The sequence below is a fragment of the Zeugodacus cucurbitae genome, chromosome 5, assembly GCF_028554725.1.
Source record: "Zeugodacus cucurbitae isolate PBARC_wt_2022May chromosome 5, idZeuCucr1.2, whole genome shotgun sequence".
Taxonomy (NCBI): Eukaryota; Metazoa; Arthropoda; class Insecta; order Diptera; family Tephritidae; genus Zeugodacus; species Zeugodacus cucurbitae.
This window is the reverse complement of record NC_071670.1, coordinates 20401366-20424091: the sequence shown is the minus strand read 5'-3', so window position 1 is coordinate 20424091 and position 22726 is coordinate 20401366. Positions and strand designations below refer to the sequence as shown.

The following is a 22726-nucleotide window of genomic DNA, read 5'->3' as shown; positions in this document are numbered from 1 at the left end:
AGTTACTTTTCTTAGTGGTACTAAATCTTAAAATATTTGAGCGGCACTGTAAGGAAGTGCCCTAGAAGTATGTATCGCCTACTTATAAGTTACTTGAATAACATATGTTCCAAAACATCCCTATAAAAGCAAATTAGTAACAGGAAGGTTCTGAGTAAAAACTGAATACTGCCTAATTATCGATTTTGAGATTTCTCATTTTAGCAAAACTGTTTACAGCATAACATCAAACTAAAAAGTTAAAAGTAAATATAGTTAAAAAAAAATAAAAAAAAGCTTTTAAACCACATCAAACTAAAAAACAAATATTTTTCGTTAATTATATTTGTCAGCATATATTAAGAATTATTTTTAATTCTTTAGTTTGTTGTGGTTTAAAAGCGTGTTTTTTAGTTTTTTTTTTAAGTACAGTAGTTTTCCGAAATAACGAACACATTAATTGTCAGGCCTGTTCGTTATATCGAATTTTTCGTTAATTCGGGTACTCACTTAGTGGTATATTTTTCAATAAAAATGAATTAAATATCCGTAAAATGCAGTTTAATAAATTATTTTATTAATTATTTGTTAAAAAATAAAAAACCATAACAAAACAATTCAAATCCAATAAATTCTTCCAAAATGGATCAATTCAGACATTTATACTTCTATTTGGTACTGATCGATAATTTTAAGTTTTTTTTTATAAAATTCAACATTTTTTCAATTTGCACATTTCTTTGGAATTTTTTTTTGATTTTTGTCTCTTTCTTCATATCTATTCTTCGTGTTGTTCGTTAAACCGAGTACTTACAAATCACCGATGTTCGTTATTTAAGGTACTCAATGTAACAAATTTGCTTGTTCGTTATAAGCGGTTTTCGTTAAAACTAATATTCGTTATTTCGGAAAACTAATGTATATTTATTTTTATTTAAAATAGAAATTTCTTACAACACAATCAGAGTTGTTGTGGAATCTGATAGTTGTCGGAATCGGAATTCAAACCGACAAAAAATTCTGGTTCGTGTCATGAATTCTGATATTATTGATTTGATGTTCGAATCAGAAATTCTATTGGTTTTAGGTGTCATGGAAACCAATTTTATCGGTTTAAATATCAGAAACAAACCAAGAGCTTCACGGCTGACAGATTTGAGACATTATGTTCAAATTTATTTTTATTTGCCGTTAAAGCGCTTAAAAAAATATAATTACTATTAGAAGAGAAGATAAGAACGCTAAATGACGTAATTATTAAATTCAACGGAAAAATCAAAATATTCTATAAAGTTCACATAATGAGTAATTCAATTTAGATCATTTTCACTTTTTACATAAAAGGTAAAAAATATACATATATGTACACTTATATATGTACTTTTCAACATAAAAATAAAGTACCTTTGAATATGAAGCGAATAACTGTGATTGAAATAATTTCTAAATTTAATTCTATTTTTCGGGTTTAATGAATATTTTGAAATACAGTTAAACTTCCCTAACTCGAATCACTATTATCCACAAAAAAACTTCGAGTTAGAGAGACTTCCGAGTTACGGAAGATCATTTTTATGAAATTTTACCTCTATTGCCAATTCAAGATTTCGAGTTATGGAAACTTCGAGTTATAAAAGTTCGAGTTATGGAAGTTCAACTGTAATTATGTACTACTATTTTCGAAAAGATGAAAATCCAATCAGATTCCGTGACACCATTGAAAAACAGAATTGGTTTGCCATTCTGACATTCAGCAAATCTGTCTTGGATTTCAGAACACCCCTGAATACTTCCCAGATTTAACCATTAAAACTCCCACAAAAAATTTAAATGCGTTTTATGATTTTTATCATTTATTATAAATATGCAAAAATTATGAAATTCTTCTCACAAAGTAGTGTCTCTTTCAATAATATTATATATTAGGAATGAGTAATAAAATAAGCATTCAACTTAAAGTTAAGTGAATGCTCTTATCGGATTTCCTCTTAAGCCTTCTTTTCTTCCTCAATGACTTCCTTTGTTGGTAAAGGATTTTTCTCGCACGTTTCAGTGTGTTTTAATTTTTTAGAATCAAAATTTTCAATGCCAGCAATGAGTTGATTCTTTTCCTTTTCTTGTTCAATTGCTGAAAAATAAGACAGATACGTTTATTAGAACATAAATGGATAATTTAAAATACTCTAGGATAAAATAAACTACAGTGGAACTTCTCTAACCCGAATCACCAAAATCCACAAAAAACTTTGAGTAAGAGACTTCGGGTTATAGAAATTTTCATTAAAACACAAAAATTTTCAAAAAGTTGTCAAATGTAGATTTAAACTGTTTTATTTATTTTTTATGAAATTTGACTACTATTACTAGTTATGGAAAACTTCGAGTTAATGAAGTTCATGTTATGGAAAGAATTGTGTATGAAATTTGATTTCTAAACGCTATTGCAAATTCAAAAGTACAAGTTATGGAAGTTCCACTGTATATTGTCAAACTTTCTGAATCAAACACAAATTATTGTTAAACTAAAATAGCAATTCTAAAATGTACTTGCTCTAAAAATGGTATATGAACCAATCTTTAGAAAATAAAAATGGTTCAGACGAAGACATTCATTTACATTCTATTCTTCCTAATTTTACATTTTTCCATTTAAAATGCCTGTATTACACAGGAGAAAATTATTTTCATATAATCTAAGCGAAAATGAATCTTCATAATACACTTAATATAAACGAAAAGTAGATGAGTGTTTTCTATTAAACAGACTGCAACAAAACTTACCTTCTTTATCTGGTAGGGGGTTTTTCTCATTAGTTTCAGTATGCTTTAAATTGGATGGATCAAAAGTTGCAATTCCAGAAATTAAAGATTGTTGAGTTTTTTCGGCGGCCACATCTAATATGGATACATCAGAATATAAATATAAAATTTTTTTCTAATATATTAATTTGTATGTAAAAATTACCTTCGGCAGAAGGAAGCACGATTTTTTCGTGTGTACTAGCATTCTTTAGTTTGTCAGTATTAAAGCCTTCAAGTTGACTTTTTAAATTTTCAGCTACTTTTGGGAGGTCTTTAAGTGCAGGCGATGCCATTTTTAATCTAAAAAATGAAATATTAAGTCACAAACTTTTAATACAAATTGAATTTAAAATATTAACAATACTGAGCTGATCTTTAACTCCTATTAACTTATATATAATTTTAGTCAGTCTAAATATTATCGTTAAAAAATACTGTTGGTCTTGAGCATTAGCCGGAGTTTAACATTTCTGCTTACTATCATAAGAGTTAAAAGTAATAACTATACAAAAAAAATTGCTACTGGGGACTCAGTAGATATAGTGGAATAGATTAATTTACTATATTTTTTTGTATTCTTTAATTTTGGAACCAACAAATTTGTAAAATCTTTACTAACACCCCATGATTCTTAAAACCGAATATACACAAATATTATTTTCACTGCACTAAAGTGTAATCAACGACAGTTATCAGCACCCAATACGATAGTTCGTGCTTATATATGCATGTATGTATGTAAGTCAGTGGTGATGCATATTGTATTTTGATGACTAAGAATCGTAAGTCAATATATTTAATTTGACTCTTACAACATAACATAAACTTAAATATGTATATATGAATATTTTATATACACATACATATATATGCATATAAGTGTATATAATGTAATATATATATTTAAAAAAAATAAAAGCTTTCAGATTTTCTTGTAGGTATCTACAATTTGTGTATTGAAATAAAAATAACAGTAAAATATGTATCATCTTTAAACGGTTATGCTTTTCTCTACCATGATTATTCAATTTCCTTTGTTTCGGCGACAGTCATTCACTTCAGCTCTACGATTTTCTTTCTTATAAAGAAGAAACACTTATAGTAAACCATCTTATTCAGTTAATAAACCGTTCACTGTGCTCCAATTGTAATTCCAGTTAGATTCTAGTTTCGTCCCCATATACATTTTTGGTGATGCTTTGTTTGCAGGTATATGCACATACTATATATTCGGCTTTAGATATGTAAATACATATGTAAGTACCCAAGCAATATGTATGTACGTATGTAGAATTGATAGTACGAAACTAAACAATAACATTATAATATTTTTGATTTAATGTTAATGCAAATCATTTAGTCATAGATATAATCAAACTACATGGTTTCCTATAGCCTACATAATTTAATTTACATATTTAGATAGGATACCTATTACCAATTAAAAGAAAAATTAAAACGCCGGCAATAACGAATTTCTTGCTATTCTATATTGTATGAAATATATATTAATTATTATACTTACAAATATAGTAATTCACTTGCTGTTACAAAAACTTTTGACAAATTTGAACAAGTTGTTCCTTTTTGGCCACTCCTTTATTAAAGATTGATTACTCACGTCTTAATACTCCAACTTCAAAATGTACTTTAGGAAGAAATTCAAAAAAAGAAAGCGAAAGCATAAATGAAACTCTCCCTGATGGCAAGGAAACATTACGCATTATACTATCGGAAAAGCAGCAAAACCCATCAAGCACATTTATACAAAACATTTTCATATCTTCTACGGACAGTAGATACCCTGCAAGACATGTACTGGCGAATTCTTCGGTGAAAAGCCAGGGAGCGGTACTAGCAGTTTCAATGAAAGTTTCTATGCGAAACTCTTGTGTACGCGTGAACGTTCATCCCTTTCTTGCACATTACAGTCCTCATATAGCACATTATAGCTGCTATCGATTGGTCACTTCTCTGCTCGCTATCTTTGGGCGCTGCTCGCCTTTCAAAAATTTTACATGCAACATGAAAGCAGCAACAAAGATATCAAGTTGAATTCGTGCTGGAGAGTATGTGAATACCTTATAAAAATTCCAATCGTCGCTGGCTGAGTGCTACCAAGTTTTGTTTTACTAATTTTAGAACCATTTTACTATTGTGAACGGCTCAAAGAACAAATTACTGTCAAAATAATACAAATTGTTATACACAAATTTGAAATTAAAAAGGGCAGGGAATCCTCAGTATATTTGTCTTGAATTTATTGAATAAAAAACTTTAATAAAAATTAAATTTGTTGCAGAAAAGGTTAGACATAGACGGTGGTTGAAGAGTTCAGTGCGACCATGTATATACAATTCGATTTCAGTGCTGCCAGCTTGTATGGAAATTTGGAAAGTTTGTTCTATTGGCTTGTCTATAGCAGTTAGCAAATCGATGACAGCTTATATATACCTCTTGCACTATTCGGGGAATGATCTTGGTGCAATCACGGATGATAGACCCAAAACTGCGAACCAAAACTACATGTGCGCTTTCAGTACTGTTGTTGGTGCAATCACTGATGAAAGACCCAAAACTGCGAACGAAAATTCCAAATGCACTTTCAGTATTGAGACCTACAAAAGCCTTGAAACTATACCCGCTATTTTCGGTTAGTTCTACCAAAATCCGAAATGAGAATTTAATAACAAAATTATTAATTATAATGCATATTTATTGAAAATATCATGCCATTTATGCGTTTATTATTATATTTACGTTATACATGTATTATCGTACTATATCGGACCAAGGCTGGAGGAAGAGTGGCAAATGTCAAATACCCCGTGCGGCCAGGAAGTTTAAGCTGCGCACATTATGTGAGGACTCTTTTGGTTTCTTTAGGAGTTTTTGTAAGATCTGTTCTTTTATTAGTTTCACTAGTACTAGATGCATCCAATTTCTGGGAGGAGGGTTTCTATAAAAAGTAAAATTTTAATTATTACAACATAAAAGTTGGTAATAATTACCTCATGTTTCAGAAATTCAGGAACAAGAGCAACGTTCTAGTCTTAACATCCATGCTCTTTTCCTCAATACAAGGTGAAAATGAATCGAAAAGTCCTAATTGAACATACAAGAAGTTTTTAAATTTCTATGATCACAAGAATTCCCTTAAATTTACCCTTTGATTTCTGTATTAACTGCTAATGGCACGGCCAACTGAGGTAAGTCCACAAATACTGCATTTGCTTTGCCCTCTAGCTCATTGGCAAAACCCAGTTGACACATGTTGCGATGATAAACAATACACCCAAACCATGTCGTTTCAATTCTTCACGTGTTTGTGTTGACCAAAAGGTTTAATTGCACGTAAAAAAGTAACATTAAACCTAATATCTGGTGTGTAGATGATTTGTGTTTGATGTAGCAGCGTTTGCATCCATAGTTCTGGATTTGTTTCTACGCTGCTACCATAAGTGACACCAATCAGGTTGCGTACCTTTAACGCGCCGTACGTATATCTGTAAGGAAAATTAATTAGAATTTAAGGCAAGATAATATTATTATATTCAACAATTATTTACGTATTCAATGGTTTCGCCCTTGGTGCTGACCATTGTGGGCGTAACTTCTATTGCGTGCTTCGAATTGACAGTGCGATGAAGTATTATTGTATCACCCTCTTCAATTCCATATTTTGGCTTTAGAAAGCTTTTATTTTTCGATTTACTTATTTAAAAATGCGTGGTTCAATAATTTAAACTTTAATTAGTCTGCAGATCACTTATTTAAATAAAACACGCAAAATAATACTTCACAAGCAGCCATGATATATCTCAAAACAAAACTTTTTCAAACAGACGAGAACTTTGATTGTTTCTTTCTATCATTCAGGGTGCTGTACGATAGAAGAGTTGAGGTAAATGTTTATGCACATTTTGCCCTTTGTTGCATATGTGTGTATGTTTCTTTAAATGGGTTGGAGTTTCAGTACCCATGACTTGCAGGGTGGGATTCTTACTGCTCACAGCACCCGCAATTGGGTAGCACTGGCATATTTTAAAATTGCCACTGGCATAATTTAAAATAAAGAGAGAGTTGTAAAGTAAAGTATTGAGTAAGAAAGTGTTAACTTATTATGATTTAGAAATAAAGAATAGTGTATAGACATTAAAGAGTGACTTTTATTTGACAATTCCGTGACCGAACTCATGGTAGAATTTCAGCGTTAACGACAGATTTTGGAAATCCGTTACAATATAAATTCTTGGGTTGACGGAGATAATACGATTTTTGTTGTACTTTAGTCATAATCGCAACTGTGGGCTTAGTAGAGCTCCGATAACTTAGAGAACATTTACATCATCTACTAAAAATGTTGAGATCTAGTCAATACTCATTCGTCTTTGAACAAATGTGACCAACTCAATTACCGACGACATGGAATTATCAACTCAATTGGGAAATTAATTCTTTTAAATTTAACATTTCCACAAAAATTTGTATGATTGGCGACTGTTCAGATGATTCGTATTTCAACACTTCAGCCATGGAGCGAATAAATATTCTCAAATATTGATTGCATTAGTTTTCTTGATACATCTTAACCACTCTACGTCGGTAGAAGTAAGTGATTCAGCCCCAGATTTTTTAGCATTGTCCACCGATCGGATATCCCTTAATACTCCGGAAATTAAGTCATTCGTCATCTGTGGCATGCGTAAGATTGGGCGAAGTTGTTATATTCTGTTGTAAATTCTGTTTAGATGAAGTTCGAATTTCTTAAAATGGTCTATTCCGCCACTTTTCTATAATTTGAACTAACGATATTGTAGAAAGTTGAATATTAAGGAACAAAAAAATGAAATCCCAAATCAATCTGATGGAAAATTACAATCAAGTTAAGTTGAGATAGTTCAAACAGCGATGTGAGAGACTTGAGAGTGAGAAGCGGCCGACTCGTCTCTACGGGAAAAATCCGAATGACATAGATATCTACGGTAAACTACTACTTAAAAAAAAAATGGAATCAAATATATCGGCCTTCGGTCTACAAGGAGATACTTTAGGTTTTATGAGAACATGCTAAGATTATAAGATACATCCATTAGTGAAGCCATAATAACCCCCTGAATTGGATATTAAAACTCGACTAAGCGGGCTGAACCACAAATTTGCAAAGGTTCTGCACATCTATAACCGCTAGCTCGCGAGGGTGTTCAAAAAAAAGAGAGACATTTTAGGATTGATCACGCCAAGGCGAGGCATTTCAAAAGTAAGTATTGATATGATTCCGCTTCGTTTTCTTCCAATCTATTTCTGCAGTTAGTATCTTATAAAATGTTTAATCTAGCCTCTTGAATTCATGTGGGATAATGTTTAGTTGGACCGTTCAGTAGAAAACCACAAAGAAACTGCAGTGCTACTACTTGTTCTCCTTCCAATGTATGTAAGACTGACGTGCCTAACCATGCAAGCTTGTCAGCCTTACATTTTACTGCGAATACACGACTGAATTCCTGGTATTCACTTCTGTTAGGAAAATGCTCGGAATGTGTTCGGTTCAGTTGATGAAAAGTTCCCGATAGTATTCTCTTCCCCCAACCGTGCCCGCCAGCTTCCAAACAACTACTTATGGTGAGAGACCCTTAATTTTCTGATAACTTCCCTACAATTCATACAAGAGGAGTAAATAATATTTTGTCTCTCTCCAACGGATCAGTTGAGCAATAAGTTTCGATCTCATCATGTGCCTGTGCGACAGAAGTGAAAGTTGTATGGGAAGTAATGATATTATATACAGCTATTAAGCAAATTGCAAAATAAAACATATTACATGTAACGGCGCAAAGGCATAATTCAGTCCGAAATTCTTGCATTTAGTCATTGTGCAGAGATAAATGTAGGCAATGAACCCATAGTCATAACATTTAGGCAGCCTTCGAGATTATCTCATCTTCATATATTAAATCTAAAGTAGATTAAAGCTCAACAAGCAACCAATTGACGTATCCACAAACTTTTCTGCTGGAACCAGAACTCTCCATCCCGTGGCGCTCCATACACTGAGGTACAAATTTGAACTATTAACTGTTCCACTATTTTGTAGTAGCAAAGATACGCACCCATATTGGTGCAACAAAGCTGCCCGTAGACAAACAAAAGGAAGATTCGATATTGATAAGCTGCAGTTACAACCGACAGCCGAACGAAATGGGTGAGTATGAAGAGCTTGACAAGCTGGCCGACAGGGGTAAGGCTCGATTGATGCCCAGAGTATACTGAATTTGTACAGGGAACACTTCTCTAACCTGCTGAATTGTAGTGAAAGTACAACAAGATTCCCCAATCGACGACGATGCAACAGATGTTCGATTGCTCGACCACCTAATTAATTACCCGTTTGAGGAATAATAGAGTTGCGGGGACCGATAGATTGTCGGCCGAGCTACTCAAATACGACACCGAAGAGCTGATAAGGTTTATGTATCAGCTTCTTTGCAGAATATCGTCGGAAGAAAGCATGCCCGACGATTGAAATCTTAGTGTACTCTGCCCAATTCACAAAAAGGGAGACCCCTCAATATGTACAAATTACCGCGGAATAAGCCTCCTCAAAGTTGTCGTTAAGTGTGAAAGACTAACGCTCCCCATCATCAAAAAACTGATTGGACCTTTTCAGTGTGGCTTTAGACCTGAAAAATCAACAACTGACCATCATCCGCCAAATCTTGGAGAAGGACCGTGAAAAGAGGATCGACACACACCACCTTTTCGTCGATTTTAAAACTGCTTTCGACAGCATGAAAAGGAGCTTTTATGCCGATATGTCTGAATTTGGTATCCACGCAAAACTAATACGATTGCGTAAGCTGACGTTGAGCAACACCAAAAGCTCCATCAGGATCGGGAAGGACCTCTCCGAGCCATTCGATATCAAAAAATGTTTCAGAAAGGGTGACTTCTTTAACCTGATGCGCTAAACAGAGAAGATACAATCTTCTATAAGAGTGTACAGCTGCTGGCTTACACCGATGATATTGATATCATTGGAAGAAACTACCGCACCGTTAGTTCTTATTTTTCCAGACTGTATAAGTCAGCGAAACGAATGGGTTTGGTGGTGGGACAAGGTAAAATAATAAAAATATCCTGTCATTAAACAAACAGTCAGCGCATTCGCGACTTGGCTGCCACGTCACTGTTGACTGTTATAACTTTGAAGTTGAAGATAATTTCGTCTATCTGGGACCAGCATTAATAACAATATCAGCTTGTAATCCAACGCAAAATCACTCTTCCCAAGAAGTGCTACATTGGACTGAGTAGGCAATTGAAAATGAAACTCCTCTCTAGAAGAACAAAAACCAAACTCCACAAGTCCCTCATCATTCCCGCCTGCTTTATGGCTGCTGAAGCGTGGATGATGTCAACATCCGATGAGACGACACTAGGAGTTTTCATGAGAAAGGCGTGAGAAGGATCTGGCTGCACATGATATCACCAACTGGCACCAAACAGCGAGAAGAAATAACGAATGTTCCTGTTGTTAGCCGTCACGAGTAAAGAAGAAGATATTGTTTGAATATTTCATAACTAAGTCTGTCGTATATGATATTTATTTTAAATTTTGCAAACTAAAATATCTATATAACAAAATGTATAATTTTAATTAATGTTCAATACTTTATAAAAGATTTCATAAATTATTTTTTTTTTAGATTTCGGATGTAACTTTTACTACCCAATTTGAGGATAATTTAATTTATAAAAGTTGTAACGTACAAACCCATATTAGGAACAGACTTACAAGAGGGTTAAATCGATTATTTATATATATATATATGGTGGTATCTCTAAAAAACTTTACTCCATTCAAATTACTTCTGGTTCCATCGTGGTGTGCTCAGATTTTTCTGATCGTCTTTGAGTTTTAAAGCATTTATTGAGTTTTGGTGTTTTGCACGTTGTGGTGTACTGACATTGCATTTAATATTTCTTAATAAAAACTTTGTAAACTTATTTACGACAGAGAAAATAAAACAACGTAAGTAAAGTTTATAAAATATTTTATAAGCATTACATAATTTTATATGCCGGCATAAACCGGCGGATGTCTAGAATATTCGATTTGGCGTATGTATATAAAATGTAAAAAATAAACATATCATGTATATTTGGATAATTCTCCAACGTTTAATATCATCAGTGGCCTTCATAATATAAATATTAAAGATTGAATATGTGTTAATGAAAGTGATGTTAAAAAAGTAGGTTTAAATTGGACTTTGATTCACATAAAAATAGGTTGAAAAATCGGGTATTTTCAATGAAAAAGTCACATTTAATTTCAAAAGTGCAGAGGCAATATGAAAAAATAAAACTGTTGTGAAATATGTGTTATGGAGGTATGTGTGTAAAAGCACATGTGCACTTGTTCTTTTCTCCCTTAGGGTTAGAAATATTTTTGTCTATAATTTGAATTAGTATATGGATTGCATTGCATTGCAATTCAGTTATTATAAAAAAAATATATTACAATCATATAATAAAAACCTTACTTCATAAATTCTGAAATACTTAACCTCAAAACACATTGTTTAGACCCCCCATTCTAGAAAGATTTATAAGATAAATATGTGTATGGTGTATGTCATAATAGCAGTAGTATATGCATATATATATATAAATCATATATTATATTTGAGAGTAATCTTGCTCATTCAAAAACAATGGTTTATATCAGTACTTCGAACATAAATTTCACTCCAAAATCTTCATAAAATAAAAGCATAATAATTAGGTAATTTTTAATCATTGGACATATATTTACCAATATCCATAAAAGTGCTAATTTCTATAAACATTTTAATTTGATTTTAATATATTTATTTTCAAATTAAAACTTGTCTCTCGTCTTATTCTAGTGCATTCGAAGCTCTCCGCTAATGTAACCGGGAGTAGTGTTATATCACTGAAATAAATGTTAGATATAGATCTAGTTTAAAAATCATATGAACTTTTTTTGCTTCTATTAAGTGTAGAATAATTAGCTTTTTCCTATTTCAATCTCATCTGAAATCATAGTATAGTTATCAAAATCAAACTTAAAAAAATTTATCAAAATATAATTTTTCATGATGACAAATAAAAAATAGCATTGTTTTTTGTTAAGAAAATATTGAAAGAAATCTATTCGAATTTTATTAATATAATCATTATTTATTTGTGTGTTATTAATTGTTTTTTGTATACCGGATAAATCTGTTGGATTGCTAAAGGAGAATAGATACAGCTTTACGGATAATAATATTTTGGATGCCTTTTAGTTTAAATTCTCAAAAATAACATTAAAATGTGCTAATGCAAATTTAACCGAAAACTTTCTAAAATAAACTCAACTTACGTATAGTTGAACTAATACTAATATGAAAATGTTATTGTATATTTTTTTTTAGATGCTTCGTTTACCGATCAGACTTGCTCGCGCAAACATTCAACGCCAATTGATGGTACGTAGCTATGCCAAGGATGTGAAATTTGGACCTGAGGTACGTGCATTGATGTTGCAAGGTGTTGATGTCCTAGCTGATGCCGTGGCTGTTACTATGGGCCCGAAAGGCCGCAATGTTATTATTGAGCAATCTTGGGGGTCACCAAAAATCACCAAAGATGGTGTGACTGTTGCTAAAGCTATTGAATTGAAGGATAAATTCCAAAATATTGGTGCAAAGCTGGTTCAAGATGTTGCTAATAATACAAATGAGGAAGCTGGTGACGGTACAACCACAGCAACAGTTTTAGCGCGAGCAATCGCTAAAGAAGGTTTTGAAAAAATTTCCAAGGGCGCTAATCCTGTGGAGATCCGTCGTGGTGTTATGTTGGCCGTAGACACTGTTAAAGATCATTTAAAGGCAATGTCACGACCAGTAAGTACACCAGAAGAGATTGCCCAAGTCGCAACTATTTCTGCAAATGGAGACCAAGATGTTGGAAATCTGATTAGCGAAGCTATGAAAAGAGTTGGTCGCGACGGTGTTATCACAGTTAAAGACGGTAAAACACTTCTAGATGAATTGGAAGTAATTGAGGGAATGAAATTCGATAGAGGTTACATTTCACCATATTTCATCAACTCATCTAAAGGAGCTAAAGTAGAATTTCAAGATGCCTTGATTTTGTTGTCTGAGAAGAAAATTTCATCAGTGCAAAGCATTATCCCCGCCCTTGAATTAGCTAATTCTCAACGTAAACCTTTGGTTATCATTGCTGAAGATATTGATGGCGAAGCTTTAAGCACACTTGTTGTGAATCGTCTTAAGATTGGTTTGCAAGTAGCAGCCGTCAAAGCTCCAGGCTTTGGTGATAATAGAAAGTCAACACTCACTGATATGGCAATTGCATCAGGTGGCATCGTTTTTGGTGATGACGCAAATTTGGTTAAATTGGAAGATGTACAGATAAACGACCTTGGAAAAGTTGGAGAGGTTGTTATTACCAAGGATGACACCTTATTGCTTAAAGGAAAGGGCAAGAAGGAGGATATTACTCGCCGTGTTGAACAAATTAAGGATCAAATCAGTGAAACTACATCTGAATATGAGAAAGAGAAATTGCAGGAGCGTTTGGCCCGTCTGGCTTCTGGTGTAGCATTGTTGCGCGTCGGTGGCTCAAGTGAAGTTGAAGTTAACGAAAAGAAGGATCGTGTACATGATGCACTCAATGCTACTCGCGCCGCTGTGGAAGAAGGTATTGTCCCCGGTGGTGGTACTGCTCTTTTGAGATGTATTCCAGTATTGGAGGGTCTCAAGGGATCTAACGAAGACCAGGTTAGTAACATACATATGACATGCTTATATCTTCTGAACTAACTAAAATACTATTTACTTATACCACAGAATATGGGTATTGAGATTGTGCGCCGCGCTCTTCGTATGCCTTGCATGACAATTGCTAAGAACGCTGGCGTTGATGGTGCAATGGTTGTAGCTAAGGTTGAAACAAAGGAAGGAGATTTCGGATATGATGCACTTAAGGCTGAATACGGAAACTTAATCGAGAAGGGTATTATTGATCCCACAAAGGTAAATAATGCAATATAAGTAACAATCATGATATAGTTTTGAAAACGATTATGTTTCAGGTTGTTCGCACAGCTATCACGGACGCTTCTGGTGTAGCTTCCCTCTTGACCACAGCCGAAGCTGTTGTTACTGAAATTCCAAAAGAAGATGCTGCTCCTGGTCTTGGTGGAATGGGCGGTATGGGTGGTATGGGAGGAATGGGTGGAATGGGAGGAATGATGTAAAATCTATTCTATTTAAATAATTTCCATTGTTAAATATGTTTAAATTTTACATGTTATATATGTAAAATAATTATAAAATAGTTTTAAATACTGACCAGTTATAAATTAGTGTCATCGAATCGCTACTGTTTGGGTATAAGTTATTCTGAACATTTGTAAATGGATTTGTAGAGTGAAAGCAAAGCTGACTAAATAAATTCCATATGCCTCAAATAGAATCGGCAATAGAATGCTTACTTAAGTAGAATTTAAGGTTTTGCGTGTCACCAAAGAAAAATTTTGTGTGTAAATTTACGAGATTTTTTATTGTACTTGAAGGCGGTTACTATTTCTTGAACTCAATTAAAATATAGAAAAATAAAAGAAATTTGTGGAAAGAAATTAAATCATGCGTTTGAATGTTAGGGTTATGTACGTAAGTATGTATGTACATACATATCTATACAAGTCAATTGTACGAGACTATTACATGGAGACTGAGACTGTTCAAAGGAGCAGCTCAGTACGAAAGTTTAATGGTATGTGTCATACCATTAAGCGCCTTTCACTCATTAATAACGATGCATATGGATAGAGTTATTACTACAAGGCTCATTTATTTGTGCTAACATCAATAAAAAATCTAATTTTTAAAAAGCTTGGAAATTAATTGCCCAGCCACCATTAGAAATCTGTATAACATAAACTTTAAAAATTTTAAATTAAAAAATTCTGATTCTAAATGGCATTTTTAATTGATAATTAGAATAGAAGTTAATTTGAATAAACTGTTTATATGGTAGAACGGAAGACAAAGAAGGTCTATATGTACATAGTACAAGATATATAAAATTAGTTAACATAAATATTAAAATAAACATCAATAAATAAAGGTTCCTCCGAAAAAGAATATTTCAATTCTAATAAATTTTTAAGAAACATCGTAGTTTTATTCTTTTAATTTCGTTGTACTTATATTGTACAGCAGTGAATAACAAAACTCAATTTTTATTCAATAACTTATGTGTAGGTGAAATAAAATTAAATTATATACAGAAAACACAAGATGAACAATTTCTATATCAATTATACTTTATTTGCTAAAAGCTGTGCAGCGATTGATTCGGCATCATTCAAAGTGAGTTTGGAAGTCAATTTCGCTTTTTTACTAGTTGGCTCTTCCATGTCATCACTTGAATTCATTTCTGATGTTACGTTTTCTTCTGTCTTACGATCCGCATTATATATTAGATCCGGATCCGGCAGCCAAGATAAATCGACGTCGTCATCGCTTTCACTGTCAGCGGTATTACTTTGTAAATTGGCTTCTGCAAGTTCTTTCAATTTGTCTTTTTGCAGTTTGTGGCGTTGTTTAACAAGTTGTCTAAATCGTTCTTTGTCGTATTTATCTTCTTGTGATAGAACTTTCTTCGCTATCTCTATATTTATGCCACCATCTTTGTTTTCATATTCTTCGGGAACCTCAGATTGTATTTCTTTTCTTTTATCAACTATGACGTTCCCGTCTTCGTCGAAATTCACTTTTTCATTTGGTGTTAATTTTTTTCTTATTGCTATTTTGGCTGCCGCAGCTTTTGTTAGGACTTTATTCTTCTTGGGCAGTTCCAAAGTAACTTCTTCCACATTGTTACCCAGATCATGGTCGACTCGTTTGACTTTAAGGAAATCCTCATCGTTGTCTGAATCTTCGTGCTCAAAATCATTTGATTCCGTTACCATTTTCGTCTCTGAACCTTTTTTCTTTAATAAACGCTCCAAAAACCGAACACGTGGTGTAACAACCAGTCCAAGTGATTTGGCGTAGTTTTCAAGATTTAGTTTGAATGCATTAAAAATGTCTTTATTCTTCATTAGGAATATGGATTTAACATACGATACAAAAGCTCGTTGTGCTGAAGCCTTCAGTTCGGTATTTTGGGCTAATGCGGCTTCTATCTTCAGTCGGGGCGAAAACAGCTTTTTCGGATCAATATGTATTTTTTTAATATGTATATTCTTGTCCTCCAATTCCTTTATCATACCTTGTTCTTCAGTTGGTGTTAGGACCAAAAGACTTTCGCCACGTGCTTTGTTTCTAGCCGTTCTTCCTGCTCTATGAATATATTGAACGGCATCTTCTGGGCAATCCATTTGAACAACCCAATTTACTGTTGGAAAATCTAGACCTCGGGATGCGATATCAGTGGCAAATAGCACGACGTTGCTTTTTCGTGTAAAATCGTTATATATTGCAATTCTTCGGTCTTGATGTAGTGTTCCGTAAAGTGCGAGCAAACTTGTACCTGGTCGAAGTTTGCAGAAAATTTCGAAAACGTATTTCACTTGTTTGCAACTGGTAAAAAATACTATAATTTTTTGTTTGAGATGATTTTTTATAAATGACCATAGCATTGTAATTTTATCCTCCAACTCCATCACAACGTAATTTTGCTGCAACAACTCTGGTATAACGTCTTCAGATTTTGTCTTTTCTCCAATAAAAATTGGATCCCGCAAATTGAGTCTTGCAATGTCTTTTACGGAATTTGTTTGTGTGGCAGAAAATAATAAAGTTTGACGATCAATTGGAAAATGTTCGACAATAGCATTAAGAGTTTCTTCAAATCCCATATCCAGGCATCTATCAGCTTCGTCTAATACCAACATTTCAATGGTACTAGCATTAAACAATGGATTTTCATCCATATGTTGCAGCAGTCTGCCAGGTGTACATATCAATATATTGCATTGATCCATTCTCCTTCGTTCGAACTTTAAGTTCTTTCCACCAATTATCAGACCAGCCGAGAAATCATGATATCTTCCTATACGTTTTAGAGTCTCAAATATTTGATAAGCCAGTTCACGCGTAGGAGAAATAACAATCGCGCATACTCCATCTGTACGTGACCATTTGTTCATGTACAAGTGTTCGATAACCTGGAGGATTACAATTTTAATTACAATTATAAATACTTATATATGCATGTGTGTACATACCGGTATCAAGAAGGCAAGTGTTTTCCCACTTCCAGTAATTGCAGTACCCATTACATCCTTTCCAATTAATGCTGTCAATATACTTTTCCTTTGAATTTCTGTTGGAGCAACGTATTTGGAGTCCAATAATCCTTTTAATGTTTTTTGCGTCAGAGGCATGTCCACAAATTTTTTGATTTCATCTTCAAGTGGCAGCGATTCATATTTTTGTTTCAATTCTTGGATTTCTCTATCAGTCTGCGCTCCCATGGTTGTCCCAAACTGCTTTTTTCCTTTGACTTTCATTCTCGGCAATTATAGATTTAAAACTATTTTTATAATTATTTATCTAATAAACAAATCACCCGAATTCTATATCAATATGTTAACTACATGTGCTTAATGATAACATACCACTGTTATCGATTCTAATTTGTAAACACATTCATCGATTCTTTACGATTGCAATAGGACTAGTGGCGTACACTAACTATATAAAGGTTCAAGATCAAAACCATCCACTTTAGGTAGTGAAAGGATTGGATTCAGAAGTCCAGTGGATCCAAAAATTTTCAAATAATACAATTCTAAACATTCTCACTCAATAGAAATTATTAGTGTGAATATAATAAAAAGAGAAATGTAAAATGAACTTTCTTCAATCGCCAATGTTGACCCATTGGCAGAAAAGTTTTCTCTTTTGATTGCGTATTGAACAATTTGAGGAAGTGTTCCGTAAGAAAGACAATTTGGCCCCAATCATTATTAACGATATGTCTTAGTAAAAATCAAGCCTTTGACTTTCGGTTTTATTTTGTGATTACTGGTTTACTGTGATTATTTTTTATAGATAACATTAGACTTTTGGAAGATGCTTAAACCATATAGAACTTTATTTATTAAATGAATTTTTTTTGATTATGATAAGTTGGTTTTGCACTTACAATAATAAAAATAATAATGGAAATTACGGGATTCTTGGGGCCTTATTTTTTAGTGGACATATTTGCTGCTTACGAGATTTTTGATCAATTTAAATATTAGATTATCACCCTAAATGTAAACGATCTCTGTGTTCATCTAGATAGTGTATTGTAATGAGGTTATAAAATGTTTACGTGTGAACCGGACTTTGCAATTTGTTATCTGAATACATAAAATAGTTGTGGGCAACTCTAACACAGAATGTATTTTGACATCATATTGCAAAATCTGAAAATTTATTTATTGTGAGTTGAATATGTGATTAATTGAAACAAATGCTTGACATTGAATTTAATATTCATATGATAAACAAATGGACTTACAGCGCTATAAACTAACAACTTAAAGCAGTCGAAATAAATGCCAAATAAAATTATATATACATATGTTGAAAATAAACAAATCTTTTTTTGCGAAAAGGTATTTGACAAAATATTTTGTTACCTGTTGGTAAATATAGTGATTTTATGTAAATATTTATGGATAATACTTGTACATTACTGCCTCTTTTAATTGTTTTGCAAATAATATGGTGAAGAGTTGAAAGATCGAATATTAATAATGGCAATATATGTTGTAATTTTATTATTGTTTGTTTGTAAGTTGTAATCATTACGCCCACGTCAGATTGATTTAAGTAAATACTAAAAAGTGGGTGTACTCATGTGTGATATATCTGGATTAGTTTCACATAATTTCCTTATATATTTTTTATACCTATTGAATGTATAATTGTTTTAGCAATTCATTACAACATTATATTTGTTACAATTGGATTGTCCTTATAAAGTACATATCGCTCATTTTCTTTAATAGTGTCATAACTCAAAAAACACGATTTTTGAGTTGAGTATGCGCAATTTCATCGTCCATATTGTATAAAAATTTCATTCCGATGCGTAGGAGAATAAACAGTAAAATAAGAATGTGCTGTTATTAAACTTGTTATGTTGCATTATTTTTTAACCACAACAACAACACATTTCAGTTGTGTCAGAATTAGTTATACAATTTTTTACGAAATAACGACATATTTTGTGTTCCAGCACATATTGTGAAAATGTGGATTTGATTCTCTTTTCAGAAAGAACGACACATTTTGTATTATAACGATATTGGTGAAAAAGTAATTAAATTTTTCATATTGCTTTTTTCAGCAAAAACGACACATTTGACTTATGACGGCGAAATTGATTTATATTTTTCACAAATAACGACATAATTTAAAGTGGGTCAAATTTATGCGCAAGAAAAAGCATTAGTACACTCTGTTTGGTCCATTTATGCTCAACATTGTATTTAATATATTACAGGCCACTAGATTTGTCAATAAACTGATGACATTTATCTATATTTGCTAAATAAGAGACAATTGAAAACTTTAAATCGCTCTCCTGAAAAATCGACTTTTTTGAGTTGTGACACTACTCAAGTTAATGAGCGATATGTTCAATTTGTTAACTATCGTTACTTTGCACTGAATGTTTTCCCACAACCTTCGTTATATCTTACGAGAATTTTGGTTCAACTGAATGATTTTTTGTTTATAATGGAATTTGGCGATAAAATTACAAATTATATTCACAAAAATTATAACTCAAAATATTTTTTAAACACTAAATGATTTGAGTCGCGCTTCAAGACATTAATTTGGGAACAAAAGTATGAGCTGTACGAACCTATATAATAACAGATCTTCAAACAGAAGACGACTTAATCATGTGAAGGCAGTGTAATAGCCGAGACACACATGTAGTAACAATACTATTGTTCGTACGCATACCAGAAATGAGTCACCAAATACCAGCACTTTACTATCTGAGCAATGTAGTATTTTGGTGGTAACAATATCTGCATTTTTTGTGGTATTTCACTGATCACAGTTAAAAATTGGTAAGAAACATAGGTGAGAGCTTATATACAAAAGCTTTTTTTAAATATTTTGTCAAAAATAATTTCCAAAAATAAATAAATAAAAAGGAAAATAAAAAAATTTTCACATTTTCTTTTTTCAACTACTTCTGTTTTTTTGTGCAAAAAATACATATTTTTGCCATTTTTTTGTAATGTTAAAAATTGTGTTCTCCATTACACATATGTAAATATTTATTGTTTAAATTTTTTTTGAAATATCTGATGCCTGTGAAACAAAGTTGGTATTTCAGTTTACTACAAATCGATGTGTGTCAATGTACGTAGTAAATAGCAAAGTGTATTCAACAAAGTGAACTAAGTATTTGACATACCCAGTTTTGACAATAAAATAGTAAACAATTCATGTATTTGTTTACATTAACCCGTCTTTTTTATCTTGAACAATATAATATATATTGATAAAATTGTTTGCAATTTGTCAGTTGGAGCACAAAACATTAGTAAATTGCTTCCATGAGTTGTTTTGCATAAGTAGAAAGTATTCGGCATTTTCTTTTATTCATTTAAAAAATATTTGTTTTTTGGTTTGAAATTTGTTTACTTTTGAATTTCAAAATTCGAATTTTTGAATAAATGTAAGGGTTAAATCAATGGCAACAAACATGTCAAATTCGGGTAAAAAAAATTAAATGTTATATACTTAGTTCACTTTGTTGAATACACTTTGGTAAATACAATACCATAATACTTGTAACGGTCAATTACACGTGCGAACTTGAGTTTGTAACTTCCAAAGACTACTACGATAAGTTTGTTACCATTCATACTGTAAAATAATGATTTAATGGTAAAATTATTGAATTGTTTCTATATTCGCCCGACTTTAATACAATATAATTGTATGGGAGTTGTTATCGCGGAGGTTATATGAAGGAGACATACAATTTGTATGCATAGAAGCTTTAATTGGATCAAATAAAGCGGCATGTTATATAATCAGAGTTGTTGCGGAATCCAAGACAGATTTTCTCAATTGTCAGATTGGCAAACCAATTCTGATTCACTGATGTCACAAGAATCGGGCCGTTCACATTTGCGAATTGTTCATGTTTTCGAAACCCCAAAAATATAAGGTAATTACATATTTAAATGCTGGGTTTTGGCTTTTTCTTTCAACAATAAAGCACTTTATTGCCAGTTCTTATTTCCCATACGGATAAACAAACGATAAGTAGATTTTTCAATTTTGACCAGCTCTGAATTTCGCAGTTTTTTCATTTTCCAATTTATCCAAAAACGCTTTTTTAGGTGTTCACGTTTTAGAGCGTTCATGTTTTCGAGCGATCGTTCAAACCATTTTCGATAAATAAAAAATGCTCATAGTTGCTTGACTTGTAAAATCATAAGTGTGAATTCGAAGACTTTAAAAACTTCGATGTATCCACATAGGCTTTCAGTTGGTCATTGAATTAAAAAAAATTTGACTTAACGTTTTGTTTGTCTTGTGTAAGGAGTAGGAGGATTTTCATTAATACAACTTAATACTGAGAAAACAATTGTTTTTTAGCATTATTTGAAACAAAAATAGGAATTGTTTTGGTCCTACTGAAACGCCTAAAAATTGATATTGCCAAACAAATAAAGTGATGCTCCAGAACTGTTAGTAGATATTTAAAAACAGTAAGACCGGATCATTATATGCTTAGAATAACTTTAAATTCTACTTAGTCGACATCTAAGATCAGGAAATTAGCAGGAGTAAACGCATGCTATTCAACCGTTCGCGTACAATTAGAAATGTAAAACATCTTAAGTGTAAAATTATGAAAAATCTAACTCTGAATGCCAAACGCCTTCAATTTGCGAAGGAGTACATGCCTTGGAATGTTAAATCTGACACTCGACTCAATGATTGGCGTTCAGTAGTGTTTAATGATGAAAATCGTTTTAATTTAGAGGGATCCGAAGCTTTCAAAACTATTTTAATCATTTACGCAAAGAAGAAGTGTGTTTAAACCATCATCATAAGTGGGTAATGGTAAAACATTGGAGTCAGTTTTTATATTATTAAAAGATCTCTTCGGACCTACAGTGACAGACATTCGTTTAACCGCAGCCTTATTTTTCATTTTACTTCATTCTCTCTCTTTTATCAATGACTTGCTTAAAACAAATTCTATGTTATATTGCTTGCTAGGCTAACGGGAGTTTGTTTGTAGTGCAAAAACCCAGGTTCGTTGTTGTTGTTATTTTCAATGCTATTTTTTTAATAATATGATAAAAAAGAGGTAGACATACACTTAGCCTGTAACCATAAAAATTTGTTTGTTGCTTTTTTAAATTCATGATTCAATTATAAAAGGTTTAGTAAGTAGTGACAGCAAAGTTTTGACACTGCGTTACAAAAGGTTGTATTTGCGAAGGAAATAAAAGAGGTAATAATTTATTCGCTTTTTGTGAAAACGTAGTTATTTTTTAGCAGACAGGCTGTCGGTTTTTCAGCAGTTGTCTCATTAATATAATCGTGTATTATAATATTCAATCGATTCTGTAATTTTAACATAATTTAACCACGTTGCTATACGTACTACCATTGTAGCTAATAAAGTATCCGTGGGAGTTACTTTTCAAATTCTCAATTTCGTTTGAAATTAAATATGGAAATTTTAAATATGCTTTAGCTAAATAAATGTTCGTTAAATTTTTCATTTAGTTATATATTTTTATTTTATAAATCTATGTTTTATTATTTTATTGGTAACAAAATAAAGTTAGTATTTAAATATAATACCTGTATGACAAATAGATATGTAGATATGTAGATGCATTGTGTGA

The 22726-nt window shown here is 32.3% G+C and overlaps 4 protein-coding genes across 7 annotated transcripts in view; 2 read left to right on the top strand and 2 right to left on the bottom strand.

The window, feature by feature from the left end:
• Positions 1 to 1814: 1814 nt before the first annotated feature.
• LOC105215014 (thymosin beta) lies at positions 1815 to 4466 on the bottom strand. Its single transcript, XM_011188749.3, has 4 exons — positions 4307 to 4466; positions 2945 to 3081; positions 2761 to 2874; positions 1815 to 2107 (listed from the first exon to the last, which is right to left on the bottom strand). Exons 2-4 carry the CDS (start codon positions 3072 to 3074, stop codon positions 1968 to 1970), a joined length of 384 nt encoding a protein of 127 aa, XP_011187051.1. The 5' UTR covers positions 3075 to 3081; positions 4307 to 4466; the 3' UTR covers positions 1815 to 1967.
• A 6160-nt stretch (positions 4467 to 10626) lies between these two features.
• Hsp60 (heat shock protein 60A) lies at positions 10627 to 14460 on the top strand. The gene is made up of 4 exons (XM_011188748.3): positions 10627 to 10813; positions 12225 to 13595; positions 13665 to 13850; positions 13910 to 14460. Exons 2-4 carry the CDS (start codon positions 12225 to 12227, stop codon positions 14072 to 14074), a joined length of 1722 nt encoding a protein of 573 aa, XP_011187050.1. The 5' UTR covers positions 10627 to 10813; the 3' UTR covers positions 14075 to 14460.
• A 511-nt stretch (positions 14461 to 14971) lies between these two features.
• On the bottom strand, positions 14972 to 17463 carry LOC105215011 (probable ATP-dependent RNA helicase DDX10). The gene is made up of 2 exons (XM_011188747.3): positions 17054 to 17463; positions 14972 to 16993 (listed from the first exon to the last, which is right to left on the bottom strand). The coding sequence occupies exons 1-2, from the start codon at positions 17336 to 17338 to the stop codon at positions 15140 to 15142; spliced, it is 2139 nt and encodes a 712-aa protein (XP_011187049.1). The 5' UTR covers positions 17339 to 17463; the 3' UTR covers positions 14972 to 15139.
• Positions 17464 to 18131: 668 nt separating this feature from the next.
• The window catches only part of LOC105215010 (syntaxin-binding protein 5), a 55377-nt gene continuing 50782 nt past the window's right edge, over positions 18132 to 22726 (top strand). For 2 of the 4 annotated variants that reach the window (XM_054232631.1, XM_054232632.1), the window contains exon 1: positions 18205 to 18436. The gene's annotated coding sequence lies outside the window, so the exon portion shown is untranslated. Of the gene's footprint in view, positions 18437 to 22726 lie in introns of all 4 variants that reach the window. The other 2 variants (XM_054232630.1, XM_054232628.1) reach the window with 2 other exon arrangements.

Coding starts and splice junctions, on each gene's coding strand:
- LOC105215014 (XM_011188749.3), bottom strand. CDS start 3,074: ATGGCATCGCCTGCACTTAAAGACCTCCCAAAAGTAGCTGAAAATTTA. Junction 2,875..2,944: donor CGTGCTTCCTTCTGCCGAAG/GTAATTTTTACA, acceptor TATCCATATTAG/ATGTGGCCGCCGAAAAAACT. Junction 2,108..2,760: donor CCCCCTACCAGATAAAGAAG/GTAAGTTTTGTT, acceptor CTTATTTTTCAG/CAATTGAACAAGAAAAGGAA.
- Hsp60 (XM_011188748.3), top strand. CDS start 12,225: ATGCTTCGTTTACCGATCAGACTTGCTCGCGCAAACATTCAACGCCAA. Junction 13,596..13,664: donor AGGGATCTAACGAAGACCAG/GTTAGTAACATA, acceptor CTTATACCACAG/AATATGGGTATTGAGATTGT. Junction 13,851..13,909: donor GTATTATTGATCCCACAAAG/GTAAATAATGCA, acceptor ATTATGTTTCAG/GTTGTTCGCACAGCTATCAC.
- LOC105215011 (XM_011188747.3), bottom strand. CDS start 17,338: ATGAAAGTCAAAGGAAAAAAGCAGTTTGGGACAACCATGGGAGCGCAG. Junction 16,994..17,053: donor CACTTGCCTTCTTGATACCG/GTATGTACACAC, acceptor GTAATCCTCCAG/GTTATCGAACACTTGTACAT.